The 18,349-nt window shown below is 38.3% G+C and overlaps 1 protein-coding gene across 9 annotated transcripts in view; it reads left to right on the forward strand.

The window, feature by feature from the left end:
- The window catches only part of pard3.L (par-3 family cell polarity regulator L homeolog), a 417,717-nt gene that overhangs the window by 40,319 nt on the left and 359,049 nt on the right, over nucleotides 1-18,349 (forward strand). For all 9 annotated transcript variants that reach the window (XM_018267171.2, XM_018267175.2, XM_018267173.2 and 6 more), the window contains exon 2: nucleotides 12,239-12,340. In XM_018267171.2, coding sequence (XP_018122660.1) covers nucleotides 12,239-12,340 — 102 coding nt within the window. The remainder of the gene's footprint in view (nucleotides 1-12,238; nucleotides 12,341-18,349) is intronic.

The following is an 18,349-nucleotide window of genomic DNA, read 5'->3' on the forward strand; positions in this document are numbered from 1 at the left end:
GCTGTTTTCCCGTATATATTTGATGTTCATTAAGCATTTTGCACTTTGAGAAAGGCCTAGCAATAGGCCGAAACGTCAGCCGCCAATATGATGATAAATTAAATTTTTAAAAAGATACTTAAGACCTATATAGTCTGAAAGCCGGCACTGCACGTTTACAGGTAGACGTTGCCTGGGTGCGAAAAGCCCAAAAAATTAAGTAAAGAAATGAAGACGCTCGCACTCACAGGGCTTATCAAGTCAAAAAAGTGTTTATTTGGATCAAAAATCGACTAACGTTTCGGCTTGCACTCAAGCCTTTCTCAAAGTGAGAAAGGCTTGAGTGCAAGCCGAAACGTTAGTCGATTTTTGATCCAAATAAACACTTTTTTGACTTGATAAGCCCTGTGAGTGCGAGCTTCTTCATTTCTTATATATATATATATATATATATATATATATATATATATATATATATATATATATATATACACACACACACAAAAGCCATGAATATCTTGTAAATTATATCCTTATAAACGGTGAGTAGTGATTCATCAGTTATAAACGGTGAGTAGTGATGTAATTTCTGTCACGTGACTTACTAAAATGTGTGTATTATAATTAATAAAGTACCCCCAGCTGTAAAATATGAGGATATTATCAGTTACCTCGGAGTTCCATGACCTGTATAAAAACACTCGGCCTTCGGCCTCGTGTTTTTATATGGTCATGAAACTCCTCGGTAACTTATAATATCCTTATATTTTACAAGAGGGGGTATTTTATTCACTATATATATATATATATATATATATATATATATATATATATATATATATATATATTTGGATCTCCATATAGGCTGGTTTTGCTTCCAATAAGGATTAATTATATCTTAGTTGGGATCAAGTACAAGCTACTGTTTTATTATTACAGAGAAAAAGACAATCCTTTATTAAAAATTTGGATAAAATGGAGTCTGTGGGAGACGGCCTTTCCGTAATTCTGAGCTTTTTGGATATTGGGGTTCTGGATAATGGATCCCATACCTGTACAAGCATAATATCAGACTATTGTGATATCAAGATTTGCAATTAGTATAGATATTTGTATACATAGTTGATGTGAGTGTATGGAGGGGTTGGTGTGAGTGTCGGCATGTATTACTTTTGGAAGGGTCGAAATTCAGGGACTTTGCTCTGTGTCCCAACACCCTCTTTGGATCAGTACTTGTGCAACAGAAGTCTACAAATAACTATGCAGGCAATCTTTCCATTCTCCTATTTCTATTTGGGCCCTTGCTATAAATTATATTTATTTACTCCATGCGCTTGAGTATTTTAAATAGGTTCACTGACTGCTCTGGAATGCAGGCTGAAATAGAAATCATAAAATGAATGTTATGTACGTAGCTGTATTCATTTCATATTTCTTTTGCCTGTTGGGTATTGGCTACTAACTTGTGTTGCCTTTTTTATAAGTTTTGATGTTTATTGCCCCTCTAGGGTATGTGTATCCTTTACAAAGACGGCAACAGGACTGAGGGATGTTTTTCCTAGTCCTATCAAATGCCGAGCTGGATACAGTAGTGAAGGTGTGGGAAAGGGCATGGCAGCTGAAGGCAGGTAGGGGGCTTGATGTGACATTTCTGTAGGGGGACCCCTGGGACCTCACATCTAAATTCTGCACTTGGCTTATTTGACACTTGGGGGCAGATTTATCAAAGGTTGAGGTGAATTTTTGAATTTAAAAATTTGAATTTCGAGCTATTTTTTTGTGTACTTCTACTAGGGAATAATCCAAATTCGATTTTGAATTTGAAAAAAATTAGAACATCAAAATTTATCATAATTTGTCACTTCGACTTCGACCGTTCGCCATCTAATACCTGCCGAATTGCTGGTTTAGCCTATGGTGGACCTCCTAGAACCTATTTGGAGTCAATCGGTGGACTTTGAAAAAGTGAAGTTATCGGGATTCGAACGATCTTACGATTTTTCGTCCGAAAATTGTCAGAAAATTGATCGGCCAGGTTAAAAAATCTTTATCGGTCCCAGTGCAATCTATCTATGTTTGCAGGGCCAAGCAGGCAGCTCCCCTCCGTTTTCCTGGCAATATCGCCTGCAATGGTCTTTTTAGTTGATGGAGGTGCACTTAGACATTTCCAGTTTCCATGAAGGAAACCACTCGAGTGTGTTATGCATTGTCTGCTCTAATTATTCCTTAATATATGGTGTGTAGGAAAATCTGAAAAAAACAAATCCCTCCTTCATTAGAACAGCACAATTAACGAACCATGATAATGAAATGCTTTGTGCTGATTAGTGGTGAGCCGCTTAGAGTCAAATACATGAGAAATATCGGCGCAAGATTATTCTACATGCTGAAACTAGCAATATTAATAAAAACATTTTCTTGCATTAAATATACACCCAGGTAAAGTTACACATAAATAACTTTGTAAATAACCTGTTTTTCCTGCCACTGAAGGACTAACCCTCAATTCTTATGTACTTTTAACTCTTGAATACAGGATTAAGTGAGCGACTTAGTTCAGAGAACATTTCATTTTAGTTCTTTTTTTAGATCCCTTACTCCAGCTTTCCTACAGTGTGTCGCCTTGTTTGCTATTGTTCTCTTAATGAGACGCTGGTCATAATCCTTTCTAATGTGCTCAGAAATCCTTGTGCCACTATGCAGATGGTCTAACAGGCATGGAGGGACGCATGTTCTATTGAGGATAAAATATGGTGGATAGAGTCCTGCAATATATCTGGGACCTTCATTAAAATGTGGGTATTAAGTGGCCGCTGGTAGAAAATCGGACCCGTTTGGCTTTGTTGAAAATTAGCGAAATGAAAAAAAAAAAAAAAAAATCACATTGTAGTCATACGTTTCTTTCTCAAATTTAAAAAACAAAATAAAAACATACATTGAAGGGGTCTCAATGCGGTACTCAATCTGATGGGATTTTTATGCCTGCCTGATCGACATTTGACCGTTTTTCTAATATTGATGTGTAATGTCATTTTTCACCTTCTGAAGCAGCTCTGGGAGGGGGGTCGCCGACCTTGTAAACTGTTCTAAATTGATACATTTAGTTGATACATTTCTTATCTTTGTCCCTACTGAGCAGAATCTCTGGGTTTCATTAAAGGCAGCTGTTAGGGTAAGGTCACACTGGGCGCTTTGGGGAGATTTAGTCGCCTGGCGACTAATCGCCTAGTCTTTGCGGCGACCGATCTCCCCAAACACCTTCCCTCACTTAAAATGAAAAATTGCGGGCGCTAATCACACGCGGCGATTCGTTTTCCGAAGTCGCCCGAAGTTTCCTCGTGAGGCAAATTCGGAAAACGAATCACCACGTGTGATTACGCCGGAAATTTTTCATTTTAGCCAGCGCAGAGTGAGGGAAGGCGTTTGGGGAGAATAGTCGCCGCAAAGAAGAGGCGATTAGTCACCAGGCGACTAAATCTCCCCAAAACACCCAGTGTGACCTTACCCTAAGAATTGATACAATAGTTGCTAATACTCCAGAGATGCTGCAACGTATCAACTAAATGTTGCAAAATTGTGACAGTTTAGCGCCTGCCCCTGAATTACTGAGCTGCCAGACTGAGACAGGAACATTCAATTTTTAACTTAGATTTTGGAAAAACAGTTAAAAAAAAAAAAAGTCTTTATTTCTGGGGAGAAACAGTAAAAAAAAAAAAAAAAAAGTCTTTATCACTGAGGAACAATCGAAAAACAAGTGAATTGAAAAAAGTGTTTGGAAGGTGAACAACCCCTTTAAGTTAACTTTTAGTATGTTATAATTTTTTTTAATTTTTTTATAGTTCGATTTATTTGCCTTCTTCTGACTCCGGCTTTCACTGAACGTCATCTAAAAACATGCTCTCTAAGGCTACATATGTATTGTTATTGCTACTTTTTAATTACTCCTCTTTATATTCAAGCCCTCTCTGATTCATATTCCAGTCTCTTTTTTTTCCAAATCAATACATGGTCGCTAGGGTAGTTTGAGCCCTAGCAACCAGATAGCTGAAATTGCAAACTGGAGAGCTGCTGAATAAATGTTAAATGACTCAAAACCGCAAATAATAAAAAATGAATCCGAATAACTTTTAGTATGAGTGATAATTTAAAGGTGAACAACCCCTTTATTGGAAAGTTGCTTAGAATGACAGTTTCTTCCATTAAGTATTATGTTTAGATTTACTGTACATCCCCTTTAAGGCTATACTTCATTTACAGTGAGTGATACTAATTAGAATTTTAGAGTTACAGATGTGGGACCTGTTATCCAGAACGCAGGGGACCTGGGGTTTCCGAATAACAATCTTTCCATAATTTGGATCTTCATACCTTAAGTCTACTAGAAAATCATGTAAACATTAAATAAACCCAAATAGGCTGGTTTTGCTTCCAATAAGGATTAATTATATCTTAGTTGGGATCAAGTACAAGCTACTGTTTTATTATTACAGAGAAAAAGGAAATACGTTTAAAAAATATGAATTAGGATAAAGTGGAGCCTATGGGAGACGACTTTCCCGAGAGATATGTGTAATAGCGTTTGGAATGTGAGCAAGTGCTGAGGTTCTAATATAGACACATCCCAGCAGAAACCCAGGGTTAATGAGTAGCTTCATTATGACATAGCAGGAAAGAGTGAGTCACCCTAAGATACTGACCCCACTTTTGCTACAGCCAGATACTGAAAATAACCCGCGGCAGCCCAGTGATTAATCAAAGCTGAAGGTTAGGTAAATGTTTAGACAATTACTGGTGTGGGAGGTTCAAGGTCTTAAATTGGAGGAAGACAAAAAAAAAAAAAAGTATTCTTTTTAGTGTCATTTTGTTTAAAGGGGTTGTTCGCCTTTAAATTAACCGTGTTGTAGAATAGTCTATTACTAGCAACTTTGTAAATTGGTCTTAATAAAGTTTTTGAATTATTTGTCTTTTCTCTTTTTCCACTTTCCAACTCACAAATGAGGGTCACTGACCCCGGCAACCAAAAAACGAAATTGGAGCCTAGCAATTGGACAGCTGCTGCAATTCCGACCAAAAAATACTAATTTTAAAAAAATATATCAAAATCTTTTGTAAATGTTAAATAAAAGGTGATATATTCCCGATATATGTATATATTGTGGTACAAATTTATATGAAAATCTATATGAAATTGGAGCTGCCAGACTTTGAGAGGTTAGTAGCTATTATTAGTGACACCTTCAGTTTAAAGGAGAACTAAAACTTAACTAAAGAAGTAGCTAGAAATGTTGTACATTATGTTTTGTGCTTCTGTACCAGCCCAAGGCAACCACAGCCCTTTAGCAGTAAAGATCTGTGTCTCCAAAGATGCCCCAGTAGCTCCCCATCTTCTTTTCTGCTGATTCACTGCACATGCTCTGTGCTGCTGTCACTTACTGAGCTTAGGGACCCACTCACAATATACAGTACACATAGAATAGAAATGTCACAATATAAGGCTGATTAGTAATTAATACAGATAATTACTACATGGCAGCACAGAAACCAGTGCAATTAGCATCAGAATTTAATAATCAGCCTTGTAGCATCAGTTTATATTACAGGGGAAGCTCATTTTCTGCTGGATAATTAGTGACGACCCCTAAGCTTAACTTCTCAACAGCTGCTCAGAGCCCACTGAGCATGTGAGTGTCACAGACACTTTCCAAGATGGTGACCCCCTGTGACAAGTTTGAAGTCCTGGATCATTGCTGCTATTGACAAGCTGAAAATTTAGCCTCATGCAATAAGTTCAGTATAAAAAATTTAGTTTTTAGGCTTTATTTCTCCTTTAAGAAACACAGACCAAATCAATTGGGGCAGACAGCAACATGTTTGGAACTGCCCCTCCATAGACTTTCATGGTTAGTGCCTGGACCCTGCCGTACAATTGCTCATCTGGTGATTATCACTGTGTTTGCAGTGGCAGGGAGTGGGGCAAGGGAACAACTGCGGGTATTGTGTGCCATTGCCCTAAAGCAGTGTTCCCCAACCAGTGGCTCATGGGCAATATATTGCTCCCAGTGGTCTTAAAGCAGGTGCTTATCTTTGAATTCCAGGCTTGGAGGCAAGTTTTATTTATAAGAAAAAACAAGGTGTACTGCCAAACAGAGCCTCCTGTAGGCTGCCAGTCCACATAGGGGCTACCAAATAGCCAATCACAGCCTTATCTGGCACCCCAGGAACCTTATGCATGCTTGTGTTGACCCCCAACTCTTTTAGTATTTGAATGTGACTCATGGGTAATAAAAGGTTGGGGACCCCCGCCCTAAAACATTCTATCCTTTCACATGATAACTGGACAACTTTGCATTTTAATGAATTTACAGTTCTCTCTTTCTAACCCACCAGCTTTTGTGTGTGCGTGCGTGCGTGTGATTTACTCTGAGTGCTGTCACTATTGGATCGATACTATATATATATATATATATATATATATATATATATATATATATATATATATATATATATATATATATATATATATATATATATATATATATATATATATATATATATATATATATTGGGACCTTTTTCAAGGAAGATGTTGGGACCGAAACGTTGGAAATACTGTAGATACTATGTAATAATAAAAATTAAATTTTTTCACTAAGAGTGCTGGTTTGGAAACTATTGGTGTATAAAAAAATTACCGTGCACCCCTCCCTACTCTATATTGCCTTTTAGATTCAACCGAACCCCTAATTCTTTCGCAAAAGTTTCGGCCAAATACCGAAATTGAATCCGAATCCTAATTTGCATATGCAAATTAGGGGTGGGAAGGGGAAAACATTTAGTATTTCCTTGTTTTGTGACAGTCATGTGTTCTCCCTCCCCTAATTTGCATATGCAAATTAAGATTTGGATTCGGTACGGCCGGGCAGAAGGTTTCGGCCGAATCCAAATCCTGCTGAAAAAGCCCGAATCCTGGCTGAATCCCGAACCAAATCCTGGATTCAGTGCATCCCAAATATATATATATATATATATCTCTCACCTTTTTTTAAAATATTCTCCCATTAAGGCATTTCACTAAATATAAACCAAGTGGCAACTGAATGATCTGATTGGGATCTACCAGTAGTCCTTTAGTTGGTGATCAGTAGATCTCCAGACACTTTCAACAACCAGTTTGCCTAAATTACCCTCCTATTTCATGCTTTTAATTCAGATATCAATTATGTTATGGTAACAGAAGAAATAGTTGGTTGTTAAACAATATACATTTTCGCATAAATCAACATTTAAGTATTATTTTCCATGGAACAGAATACTAACAATGCTTTTATGGATGTAGATCAAGTATGGGCACTTCTGGGTTAGAGCATTATCTGTCCAAGAGCCACAGAGATAATGACGCTTTACAAAATGGGATTGTGAAGGGACGTGGTATTTATCCTTCAGAAATGACATGACACATGGGCAGATTAAGGGATTAAGCATCAGTGAAGTTGAGGATGAAGGCTGTGAGAAGGGTGAATTACCCGGTTTGGCAATGCTACAGAGCATTGATTTACACTTGAATAGTGATGGGGGAACTCCTTTCAGTGCATGCTTTTCTATGATTGATTGGAGCAGAACATTTAGCTGTACAAGCCTGGCTTTAGAACTGGTTCTTGGGAAATATTTAGGATAGCTGTAGGCCTCTCTGTCATTCTTATCCACACAATATAGTCTGTCTCTTTCTAACAACTCCCTTCATATGTATTACACAACTGCCAAATAGTTCTTATTCTCATTTCCTTAATCATTCGGTTATTGTCTTGTTTGTTACTGGGGAAATCTGGCTTTAGGCCCTCCAGCTTTGAGATTTATTGTAGAGTAGCCAATGGGCTTCATATTCAGCAGCCCTTCCATTTCTGGTTATAGTCTGCAAAATGATACTGTGACTTCATAATACAGAATGCTCAGAACCTGGGGTTTTCCAGATAATGGATCTCCCATAGATCCATTGATTTCCTTTTTCTTTGTAATAATAAAACAGTACCTTGTACTTGATCCCAACTAAGATATAATTAATCCTTATTGGAGGCAAAACCAGCCTATTGGGTTTATTTAATGTTGACATGATTTGATTTTCAGGGGATGAACGTGTAAATTACTGAAAGATCCATTATCTGGAAAAACCCAGGCATTCTGGATAATAGGTCCCATACCTGTAGTAAAAAAAAAAAAAAGGAGCAGTACCCCAAGCCCAATACCACACTGTACAGCCCCTACCAGTTTCTATGTTGTCCTGTCAATGACCCAACAAATAATGGGTTAAAAATACTAAAAAATAATACAAATAAAATACAAAGGAGCACTGAAGAAAGCTCTTACTATGTTATGGCAGCACTCTGTGCTTTCCAGCTTGGCACAATGTCCAATAAAGAATGTGATGCTTGTTAATGAAAGATGTATTAAAGGAAAAATATAACCCCAAAATGAACACTGAAGCAACAGATATAGTTAACATCATATTAAGTGCCATATTAAAGGATCTTGCCAAACTATATATAACTTATATTTAAGTAAATATTGTCCTTTTACATCTCTAGCCTTGAGCCACCATTTTATGATGGTCTGTGTGCTGCCTCAGAGATCACCTGACCAGAAATACTGCAGCTCTAACTGTAACAGGAAGAAGTGTGGAAGCAAAAGACAGAACTTTGTGTGTTAATTGGCTCATGTGACCTAACAAGTATAGTTTGTTTGTGCACAGCGAATCATATGATCCCAGGGGGCGGCCCTTATTTTTTAAAATGGCAATTTTCTATTTATGATTACCCAATGGCACATACTATTAAAAACGTATATTATTATGAAAATGGTTTATTTACATGAAGCAGGGTTTTACATACGAGCTGTTTTATGCAATTATAGAGACCTACATTGTTTGGGGGGGGGGTATAGATTTCCATTAAGTCATTTCTGCATGGTGTATTGGTAATCTATCCATGCCACATTTTGGTATACATATTCCTGCCATATTCTATGTGATGTAACACACAGTCTTTCTGTCTTTATGAATAGAAGTGTGTTTGGCTTTTGGCAGGGATTCCTATAATGGAAAGAGATTTCACTCTTCTGCCAAGTCACTCTCCCCCAGGGGCTACAAAATAGGAAGTCAACAGAGTTTCCAAAAAATCAAAAGGTCACAAATCCCCAGTCTTAACAACTAAGAATTATATCCTGCTGGATGGGAGGGGGGTCCTAATATCCTTGGGATTAAAACAGAAAAAGTGCCTTCAGCCTACAGGCTTCTATTTGGACAGTACTTATGTCTATATTGTGAACTGCATCTCTTTAAAGTGGTGGTTCATTTTCGTTTGTTATAAAATGGCCAATTCTAAGCATCTTTTCAATTGGTCTTCATTTTATATTTTTAATAGTTTTTTGCAATTATTTGCCTGATTATTTGCTCACTGACCCCATAAAAAAAACAAATGCTCATTCTACTTTTTATGACTCATCTTTCTATTCATATTCCAGCCTCTCATTCAACTCAATTCATGATTGCTAGGGTAATTTGGACCCTAGCAACCAGATTGCTGAAGTTGCAAACTGGAGAGCTGCTGAATAAAAAAACTAAGGGGCATGTTTACTAACATTGGAGATGAATATCCGGAGAGCTTTTTGGAGAAATCAGAAATTAGATTTAAACAGCCACCTATAAATTAGAAAACATTGGTTGCTATGGGCAACATCTCCAGAAATCATCTACAGATATGTATCTCCAGTGTTCTAAACATGCCCCAAAATAACTCAAAAAAACACAAATTAAAAAATGAAAACCAATACCAAATAGTTTCACCATATCCTGCTCTATATCATACTAAAAGTTAATTTAAAGGGGAACAACCCTTTTAAGTGCAGTTCTCTATAATCTAGTATTTGCCCATGTAGGCCCCAGAGCATAATAATATTCACCTTTTATCTTCTGTTCCTGGTTCTATTACACTGATAGAGCTTCCATTCTTAACCAGATACTAGGAAGATGGGGTTAGGGTGTCCCCAGGGTTTTCAAGCCACCACAGGCAGATTCGGGGAGAATAGTCGCCCGGCGAGAAATCTCCTCTTCTTTGGGGCGACTAATCTCCCCGAACTGCCTTCCGCCGGCTAGAATGAAAATCCCCGGCGGGAAGGCACTCGGAGCGCTTCGTTTTCCGAACACGTCTGAAATTGCCTCACGAGGAAACTTCGGACGACTTTGGAAAACGCGTTCCGGGCGACTTATTTCCCTGAATCTGCCAGTGTATCTCTGCCCTAAATGTGTAGCCTTACAAAGCATTTGTTGTTTAAATGGGGTCAGTGACCCCCATTTGAAAGCTGGAGAGAGTCAGAAGAAGAAGGCAATTTATTCAAACACTAATAAATAAATGAAGGCCAATTGAAAAGTAGTTTAGAATTGGCCATTCTATAACATACTAAAAATTAACTTGAATGTGAACCACCCCTTTTAACCCCTGTCCTCTATGTTTAAAGGAATGAATCAGCTGCATTTGAACTAGGCTGCTAGGCTAGTCCTTTAGAATTTCTTATTTTGTTAACTTTAGCTTTGCACACTAGAGATTTGCTTTCATTTGTGTTTCTTTTCTTCTTCTCTGGCTTGTTCTGGTTGGTTGTGGGCACTGCTTGTCTGGTCTTGTTAATGCACGCATTTGTAAAAAATCACAATGTAATGCACGCATCTGTAATGCACAAGAAGGAAAGTCTGTACAACTGGCTCGGGGACAGTAAATTATATGTTCAACAGGGTTCAACAATGTGCAATAAAACTTGGCTTTCTGAGCAAATTGTTTCTCCAGGTGTTCTGTGCCGCTCTGCGTATTCTCTCCATCTTGGCATCTGTTCCTTGGCCTACAATAAATAGGCATGACGTGGCCTCTTATATCCAAACTCACATGGGGAAAGTTGATGAAATTGTAAGCCAATACCTTGCATTTGGGAGACAGAAATTGTATTAGTTTTGCCAACCAAACTTTATTTATTTTTTTTTTTTCAATGAAACCAGCTAAAATGAGTGTCCATTTAGGGAGTCTTTCGCTGAAATATACGCAATAAACGTTGCATAGTTTGGCCCACAGATAGAGTTGCCACCCGGCCGGTATTTTACCATCAGGGACCGCCCCCTTTTGGTGCCCGCCCCCCACTGGCCGGTAAATTTTTTTAATAAAGGTGGCAACCCTACTCACAGAGGGTATGTAAACTTAACATAACATGTAACTAATTTACTCCTATTAAAGGGGTGTTTCACCTTCAAGTTATCTTTCAGTATGTAATAGAATGGCTAATTCTAAGCAACTTTTCAATTGGTCTTCATTATTTTATTTTTTTTATAGCACCATTTTTGGACCACCCCCATTTTGTGACCACACCCCTTTTGTCAACTTCTTGATAATCTCCCTGATGCCTCAGCCCAGTAAACCTGGACTATTCAAATCAAAGCATGGTTGCTAGGGTAATTTTTACCCTAGCAATGAGCTAAATTTGCAAACCGAAGAGCAGCTAAATAGAAAGCTAAATAACAAAAAAAAAAACACAAATAAAAAAATTCAAATCAATTGCAATTTGTATCAGAATATCACTCTCTGTATCATGCTACAAGTTTATTTAAAGGTGAACAGCCCCTTTAAAGGAGAACCAAACCCTAAAAATGAACTTATTGCACCAGCCTAAAGTTTCAGCTTGTCAATAGCAACAATGATCCAGGACTTCAGACTTGTCACAGGGGGTCACCATCTTGGAAAGTGTCTGTGACACTCACATAGTGGGCTCTGAGCAGCTGTTGAAAAGCTAAGCTTAGAAGTAGTCACTAATTATCCAGCAGAAAATGAGAATTTGTCTATAATATAAGCTGATGCTACAGGGTTGATTATTAAATTCTGATGCTAATTGTACTGGTTTCTGTGCTGCCATGTAGTAATTATCTTTATTGATTATCAGCCTTATATAGTGACATTTCTATTCTATGTGTACTGTATATTGTGAGTGGGTCCCTAAGCTCAGTAAGTGACAGCATCACAGAGCATGTGCAGTGAATCAGCAGAAAAGAAGATGGGGAGCTACTGGGGCATCTTTGGAGACACAGATCTTTACTGCTAAATGGCTGTGGTTGCCTTGGGCTGGTACAGAAGCACAAAACATAATGTACAAGATTTCTAGCTACTTCTTTAGTTTAACTTTCCAGTATAGCATAAAAAAATCCTCTAACCCCTTCCTGTTTTCCCTTTCTCAGGATCCTGGCTATTGGATACAAGTTCATCGTTTGGAGCATGGAGATGGAGGCATTTTGGATCTTGATGATATTCTATGTGATGTGGCTGATGATAAAGACAGGGTAAGTGGCATTTGTTTCATTGGTGGATACATACAGCAGATCATTTCAGATCTCGATTTAAACCCAATACTTGAATCCTTTTCATTACCATGAATGGGTGCTACAAAAGTGATATAATGCCTAATTTCTGGGGGCATCAGTTGTTTGAAAATATTCAGTAGAATCTTATCGCTATTCTAAAAATCTCCGGTAGCGGATGCATAATAATTCCAATGTCAGTTTATTATTTTTCTTATGACTATACAGGTATGAGATCCGTTATCCGGAAAACCATTTTCCAGAAAGCCTCAATTACAGGAAGGCCCATAGACTCCATTTTATCCAAATCTGAATTTATAAAAATGATTTCCTTTTTCTCTGTAGTAATATATCACTACCATGTACTATATTCCAACTAATATATAATTAATCCTTATTTAAAGGAACAGTAGCACCACAAAATTAAAGTGTCTTATATTAATGAAAATATAATGTACTGTTGGTCTGCACTGGTAAAACTGGTGTGTTTGCTATAAAAACACTATAGTTTATATATAACAAGCTGCTGTGTAGCCATGGGGCAGCCATTCAAGCACAGGATACACAGTAGATAACAGATAAGTACTACTATAGTTTATATAAACAAGCTGCTGTGTAGCAATGAGGGCAGTCATTCAAGCACAGGATACACAGTAGATAACAGATAAGTACTACTATAGTTTATATAAACAAGCTGCTGTGTAGCAATGAGGGCAGCCATTCAAGCACAGGATACACAGTAGATAACAGATAAGTACTACTATAATTTATATAAACAAGCTGCTGTGTAGCCATGGGGCAGACATTCAAGCACAGGATACACAGTAGATAACAGATAAGTACTACTATAGTTTATATAAACAAGCTGCTGTGTAGCCATGGGGGCAGTCATTCAAGCACAGGAAACACAGTAGATAACAGATAAGTACTACTATAGTTTATATAAACAAGCTGCTGTGTAGCCATGGGGGCAGTCATTCAAGCACAGGAAACACAGTAGATAACAGATAAGTACTACTATAGTTTATATAAACAAGCTGCTGTGTAGCCATGGGGGCAGTCATTCAAGCACGGGTTACACAGCAGATAACAGGTACATTCTGAAGAATCCCATAGTATACTACAGAAGTTATCTGTTATGTGCTGAGTGTCCTGTGACTTTTCTCCAGCTTGAATGGCTGCAAAGCTAATTGTTTATATAAAGTATTGTTCTATTTCTGAAGCAAACACATTAGCTATACCAGTGCAGCACAACAGTATATTATATTTTCATTACTTTATGACACTAATTTTTTGGTATTATTGTTCCTTTAAGGAAAATAATCCTGATTTGGGTTTATTTAATATTTAAAGGAATTTTTAGTAGACATAAAGTATGGGCATCCAAATTATGAAAAGATCCCTTATCTGGAAAACACCAGGTCCGGAGCATTCTGGATAACAGGTCCCTTACCTGTACTACTACCTGAACTGTCCTACTGCAAGCAACTCAATCATGCTGTTTTGTCAGTGGCTGCATTCACTAATTAGAGCAGGTAAAATCTGTCAGTAACTCACAGTATGAGTGTGTTGGTTGCAGTCAAGGGTGAAAGATAGGTGGAGGAACCCAATTTGCTCCAGATATGTGATCCGTTATCTGGAACCCAGTAATCCAGAAAGCTCTCAATTACGTCTCCCATAGATAATCCAGATTTTTAAATGATTTCCTTTTTCTCTGTAATAATAAAACCGTACCTTGTACTTGATCCCAACTAAGATATAATGAATCCTTATTGGAAGCAAAACCAGCCTATTGGGTTTATTTAATGTTCACATGATTTTCTAGTAGAGTTAAGGTATAAAGATCAAAAATATGGAAAGATCCTTTATCAGGAATACCCCAGGTCCCAAGCATTCCGGATAACGGGTCCCATACCTATAAATACACAAAGAACTGTAAAGGGGAAAACATTTAATTTTTTAATAAGTCCTTTTTTCTGCATTTTTGAAATAGCGCCATTTCCCCTTTAAGCAGCAGAAGTGCACGTGGCAATGTTACAACCCCTGAGAGGTCATGTGATTCAGCGGTTGGTTTATGGGCTGGAATGTGCAGTTGTTGTAGGAGTAGGTGTTGGCACAAGTCAGAATTCAGGCATGGGAACCACGGCTGATGGATGAATCATTCACCTGACCCAGTTTGTTCTCCTGTTTTTTTTTTCTTTTTTAATTACCTGTATGAAACAAGGTGAAACAGGTCCAATCGCTAAATAAGAAATATAGAGTTTAGTTGAGTCAGATTTCCAAGGAGCTGCGTGCTCTTGTCTATGCAGAACGACCTGCGCTAGAATGTGTGTATGTTCTCTGTTGCATGTAAAACCGCATATCACAACATGTTCTAAAAACTCATCACTGCTACACAAGGAAATGGCTATTTAAACTCCACCAGTGGCTTGTGATGTAGCTAAGTCAGCTACAGTGAATTTATTGCAGTGCTGCATTACATACCTCCCAACATTTTGGAAATAAAAAGAGGGACAAAAAAGTTAGTGCGAGTATCGTGGCAAAATTTTGTTGACCACGCCCCCTAATTACCATGTCCATTTTCCAAAATTTGGCAGGTTATGAAAGTTTGAACATACCGTATGTCTGTTTTTTTTCCAGTTTTTCCAGTTTTGCTAATGAAGGTGAATTGCCCTTTAAGCTGTGAGTGTAACTTCTCCCAAGGGACCTGTTATCTTATATTGTTACAATTACTTATTTGCTTATCTCAAAATTGTTACAAAAGTATCTTATCTTCTGCTGTGACTGTTGTGCCAAAGGCCAATTAATTTAGAAACTTTGTTTCATTCAAAAGAGGGACTGTCCCTCTAAAAACGGGACAGTTGGGAGGTATGTGCATTAGTGATGTGGCCCGCACCCGACCATAACCCGCCCTGCTCCAGCGCGCACCCGCTCTTCGGGGGTCCTTTTATAGACCGGCGCTGACCCTCCCGCTAATGATGTCACAAAAGGGGCGGGGCGAGCAGACTCGAGACTATAAAACTGGAACCCGGAAGTTGGAAGCCGGCATTTGAAGGTGGCGGGCGGGAGAGCAGGAGAAGAGCTCAACCCGCATCCGCCCGCCACCTGTGAGGAGCAGTGTGAGGTCGACCCGAACCCACACGACCCGGGGTAAACCTGCGGGTCCTGCAAGTATCGGATCGGCCCGCACATCAGTAATGTGCATTATGCATCTATACTGGGAGTCACATGGCCGGTCTGCATTCTGTGCACTAATTCACCTGGGTGCTTGGGTGCTCAGCTTGCGTGTCTGAGTTTGTCAAAATACTCCATACACAATGGATATACAATGTATGTAGTATCTTTTTATGGACACTTCTGTATTTACCCAAGAGCAGAATCCCATTTCTGATGTCTCTTTTTTCCTAAAGGGATACTGTCATGGGAATTTTTTTTTTTTTTTTCAAAAGGCATCCGTTAATAGTGCAGCTCCAGCAGAGTATTGTACTGAAATCCTTTTCTCAAAAGAGCAAACAGATTTCTTTTTGAAATCTGACATGGGGCTAGACATATTGTCAGTTTTCCAGCTGTCCCCAGTCATGTGACTTGTGCTCTGATAAACTTCAGTCATTCTTTACTGCTGTACTGCAAGTTGGAGTGATATCATCCCTCCCTCCCCCCAGCAGCCCAACAAAAGAACAATGGGAAGGTAACCAGATAGCAGCTCCCTAACAAAAGATAACAGCTGCCTGGTAGATCTAAGAACAGCACTCAATAGTTAGGTAATAGGTCCCACTGAGACACATTCAGTTACATAGAATAGGAGAAACCCTGCCAGAAAGCAGTTCCATCCTAAAGTGCTGGCTCTTTCTGAAAGCACATGACCAAGCAAAATAAACTGAGATGGTGCCTACACTCCAATTTTACCAAATAACTAAAAAAATATATACTTGCTGGTCCAGGAATGAGATTTTATATTTTAGAGTGAATTATTTTCAGTGTAAACAGTGTAATTTAGAAATAAAAATCATAACAGAATCCCTTTAAAGCAACTGTATCTATGGTTCCTCCTGCTCTCAAAAGGGGTGTTCATCTTCAGGTTAACTTTTAGTATGTTATAGAATGGCCAATTCTAAGCAACTTTTCAATTAGTCTTCATTATTTATTTTTTATTGTTTTTTAATGAATTGCCTTCTTTTTTACCCCGACTACACTGATTCGAGTTTTTTTACATTCAAGTTTTTTCAGAAGTCAGAAATCATTCGAGTTGTGACTTTATTTCGAGCTATAAAAAAAAACTCACAAAGCTCTAAAACTTGACATTTGATAAATAACCGCGAGATTTATCATACACTGGACCTTTAAGAACTTGACAAATTTCTGTTTTAGTCAATGGGAGACGTACTGCGATCAATTTGGAGTTGTTTGCACCCTTCCTGACATTCGAGATTTTTTTCAGATAAAAAACTCGAATTGAGTTTATAAAACCGAATTAGATTCGAGTTTTCGGGTCGATCCTATTCACCCGAATTTTACAATTTTTTTTTAAAATTTTCGATTGGTCGAATTTTGAGTTCATGGGAGTTTTTAAAAACTCTCATGAATTGTAAATTCGACCTTTGATAAATGTGCCTCCCCATGTCCAGACTTAAAGGAACTGTAGATACTGTATATATCATCTCCTGCGTAAATGAGAATCTTCATAGACATCCGATCTGCTACAGCTGTGTGTTACATGGTTGCAATCAGAATGGCTTTTCTACAGTTCAAGGTGCCAGAGAGATGAAGCAGTGCAACTATGTGTTTATGCAATTGTGCAGAAGTAGCTGCATAGTTTTTATTTTTGCATAGATTGTAATGTGTTCAGCCAGAGCTTGAAACATACGAGATGCTGCACCCACCCATGTGCTGTATTGCTGCTGTGCAACTAGTCCTTTGCATAGCAGCCCCATGTTTTGTGTCCAGCTGTTTCTTGCCTATTGACGGCTGTTACACAAGTCTTTAAAGGAACAGTAACCCCAAAAACGGAAAGTGTTTTAAAGTAATGAAAATATCATGTACTGTTGCCCTGCACTGGTAAAACTGATCGGTTTGCTTCAGAAACATTACTATAGTTCATATAAACAAGCTGCTGTGTAGCAATGGCAGAAATTAAAAAAAAGTCTATATCGCACAGGATAAATAATGGATAACGGGTAACACCATTATGTTCTACAGAGCTTATCTGCTATGTAACCTGAGCTTTTTCTCCTTTGAATGGCTGCCCCCATTGCTACACAGCAGCTTATTTATATAAACAATAGTAGTGTTTCTGAAGCAAACACACCAGTTTTACCAGTGCAGAGCAACACTGCATTATATTTTTATTACTTTAAAACACTTTAATTTTGTGATGTTACTGTTCCTTTAAGCCAGTACTTCATTCAGTAACCTGCCTCTGCTGCCCTGTGGCTGCTCCATTAGCTTGATCTACATCCACCAGCATCTTGCCAGCGACAGACAATTATTTTCAGGTTGGTGCGGGTTCCCGTTATCATTATTATGTGTTATGACACACAACACTTCACAATCAATAATAAACACGGGCCTTAGAATGAAACTGAAGGATGAGAGGGTCCTGCTTACATTCATAGCTACATGCTGCACTGGCTGGATGTGGAGTAGTTCAGGTAGCTGTAGAGAAAATCGCACACCCACGACAGACGTCCAATATAGTGGTAAAAAATTGCAAGGGCTTGCCCTGCAGCTTCAAATCCTGTGTGCCGGTGTGCTTTTTCGTATGGATGTGGAGTAGCAAATTAATATGGCCTTATTATTGATATTGCCAGTTTGGGCAATGCCCCAGTGAGTCTGACAAGCTCCCCTTTTCTTTATTGGTGACCAAAGGAAGCTCTGACCTGTTAAGCACTTAGAAATTACAGTCACATGTTCAGCCCTGGATGTTCTCTAAGTGTATTTTTTTTTTTGTCGTAATATTGGTGTGTAGGTGCATCTCAGGTCATTTTGCCTGGT

Source organism: Xenopus laevis, chromosome 6L (genome assembly GCF_017654675.1).
Source record: "Xenopus laevis strain J_2021 chromosome 6L, Xenopus_laevis_v10.1, whole genome shotgun sequence".
In the NCBI taxonomy this organism is placed as follows: Eukaryota; Metazoa; Chordata; class Amphibia; order Anura; family Pipidae; genus Xenopus; species Xenopus laevis.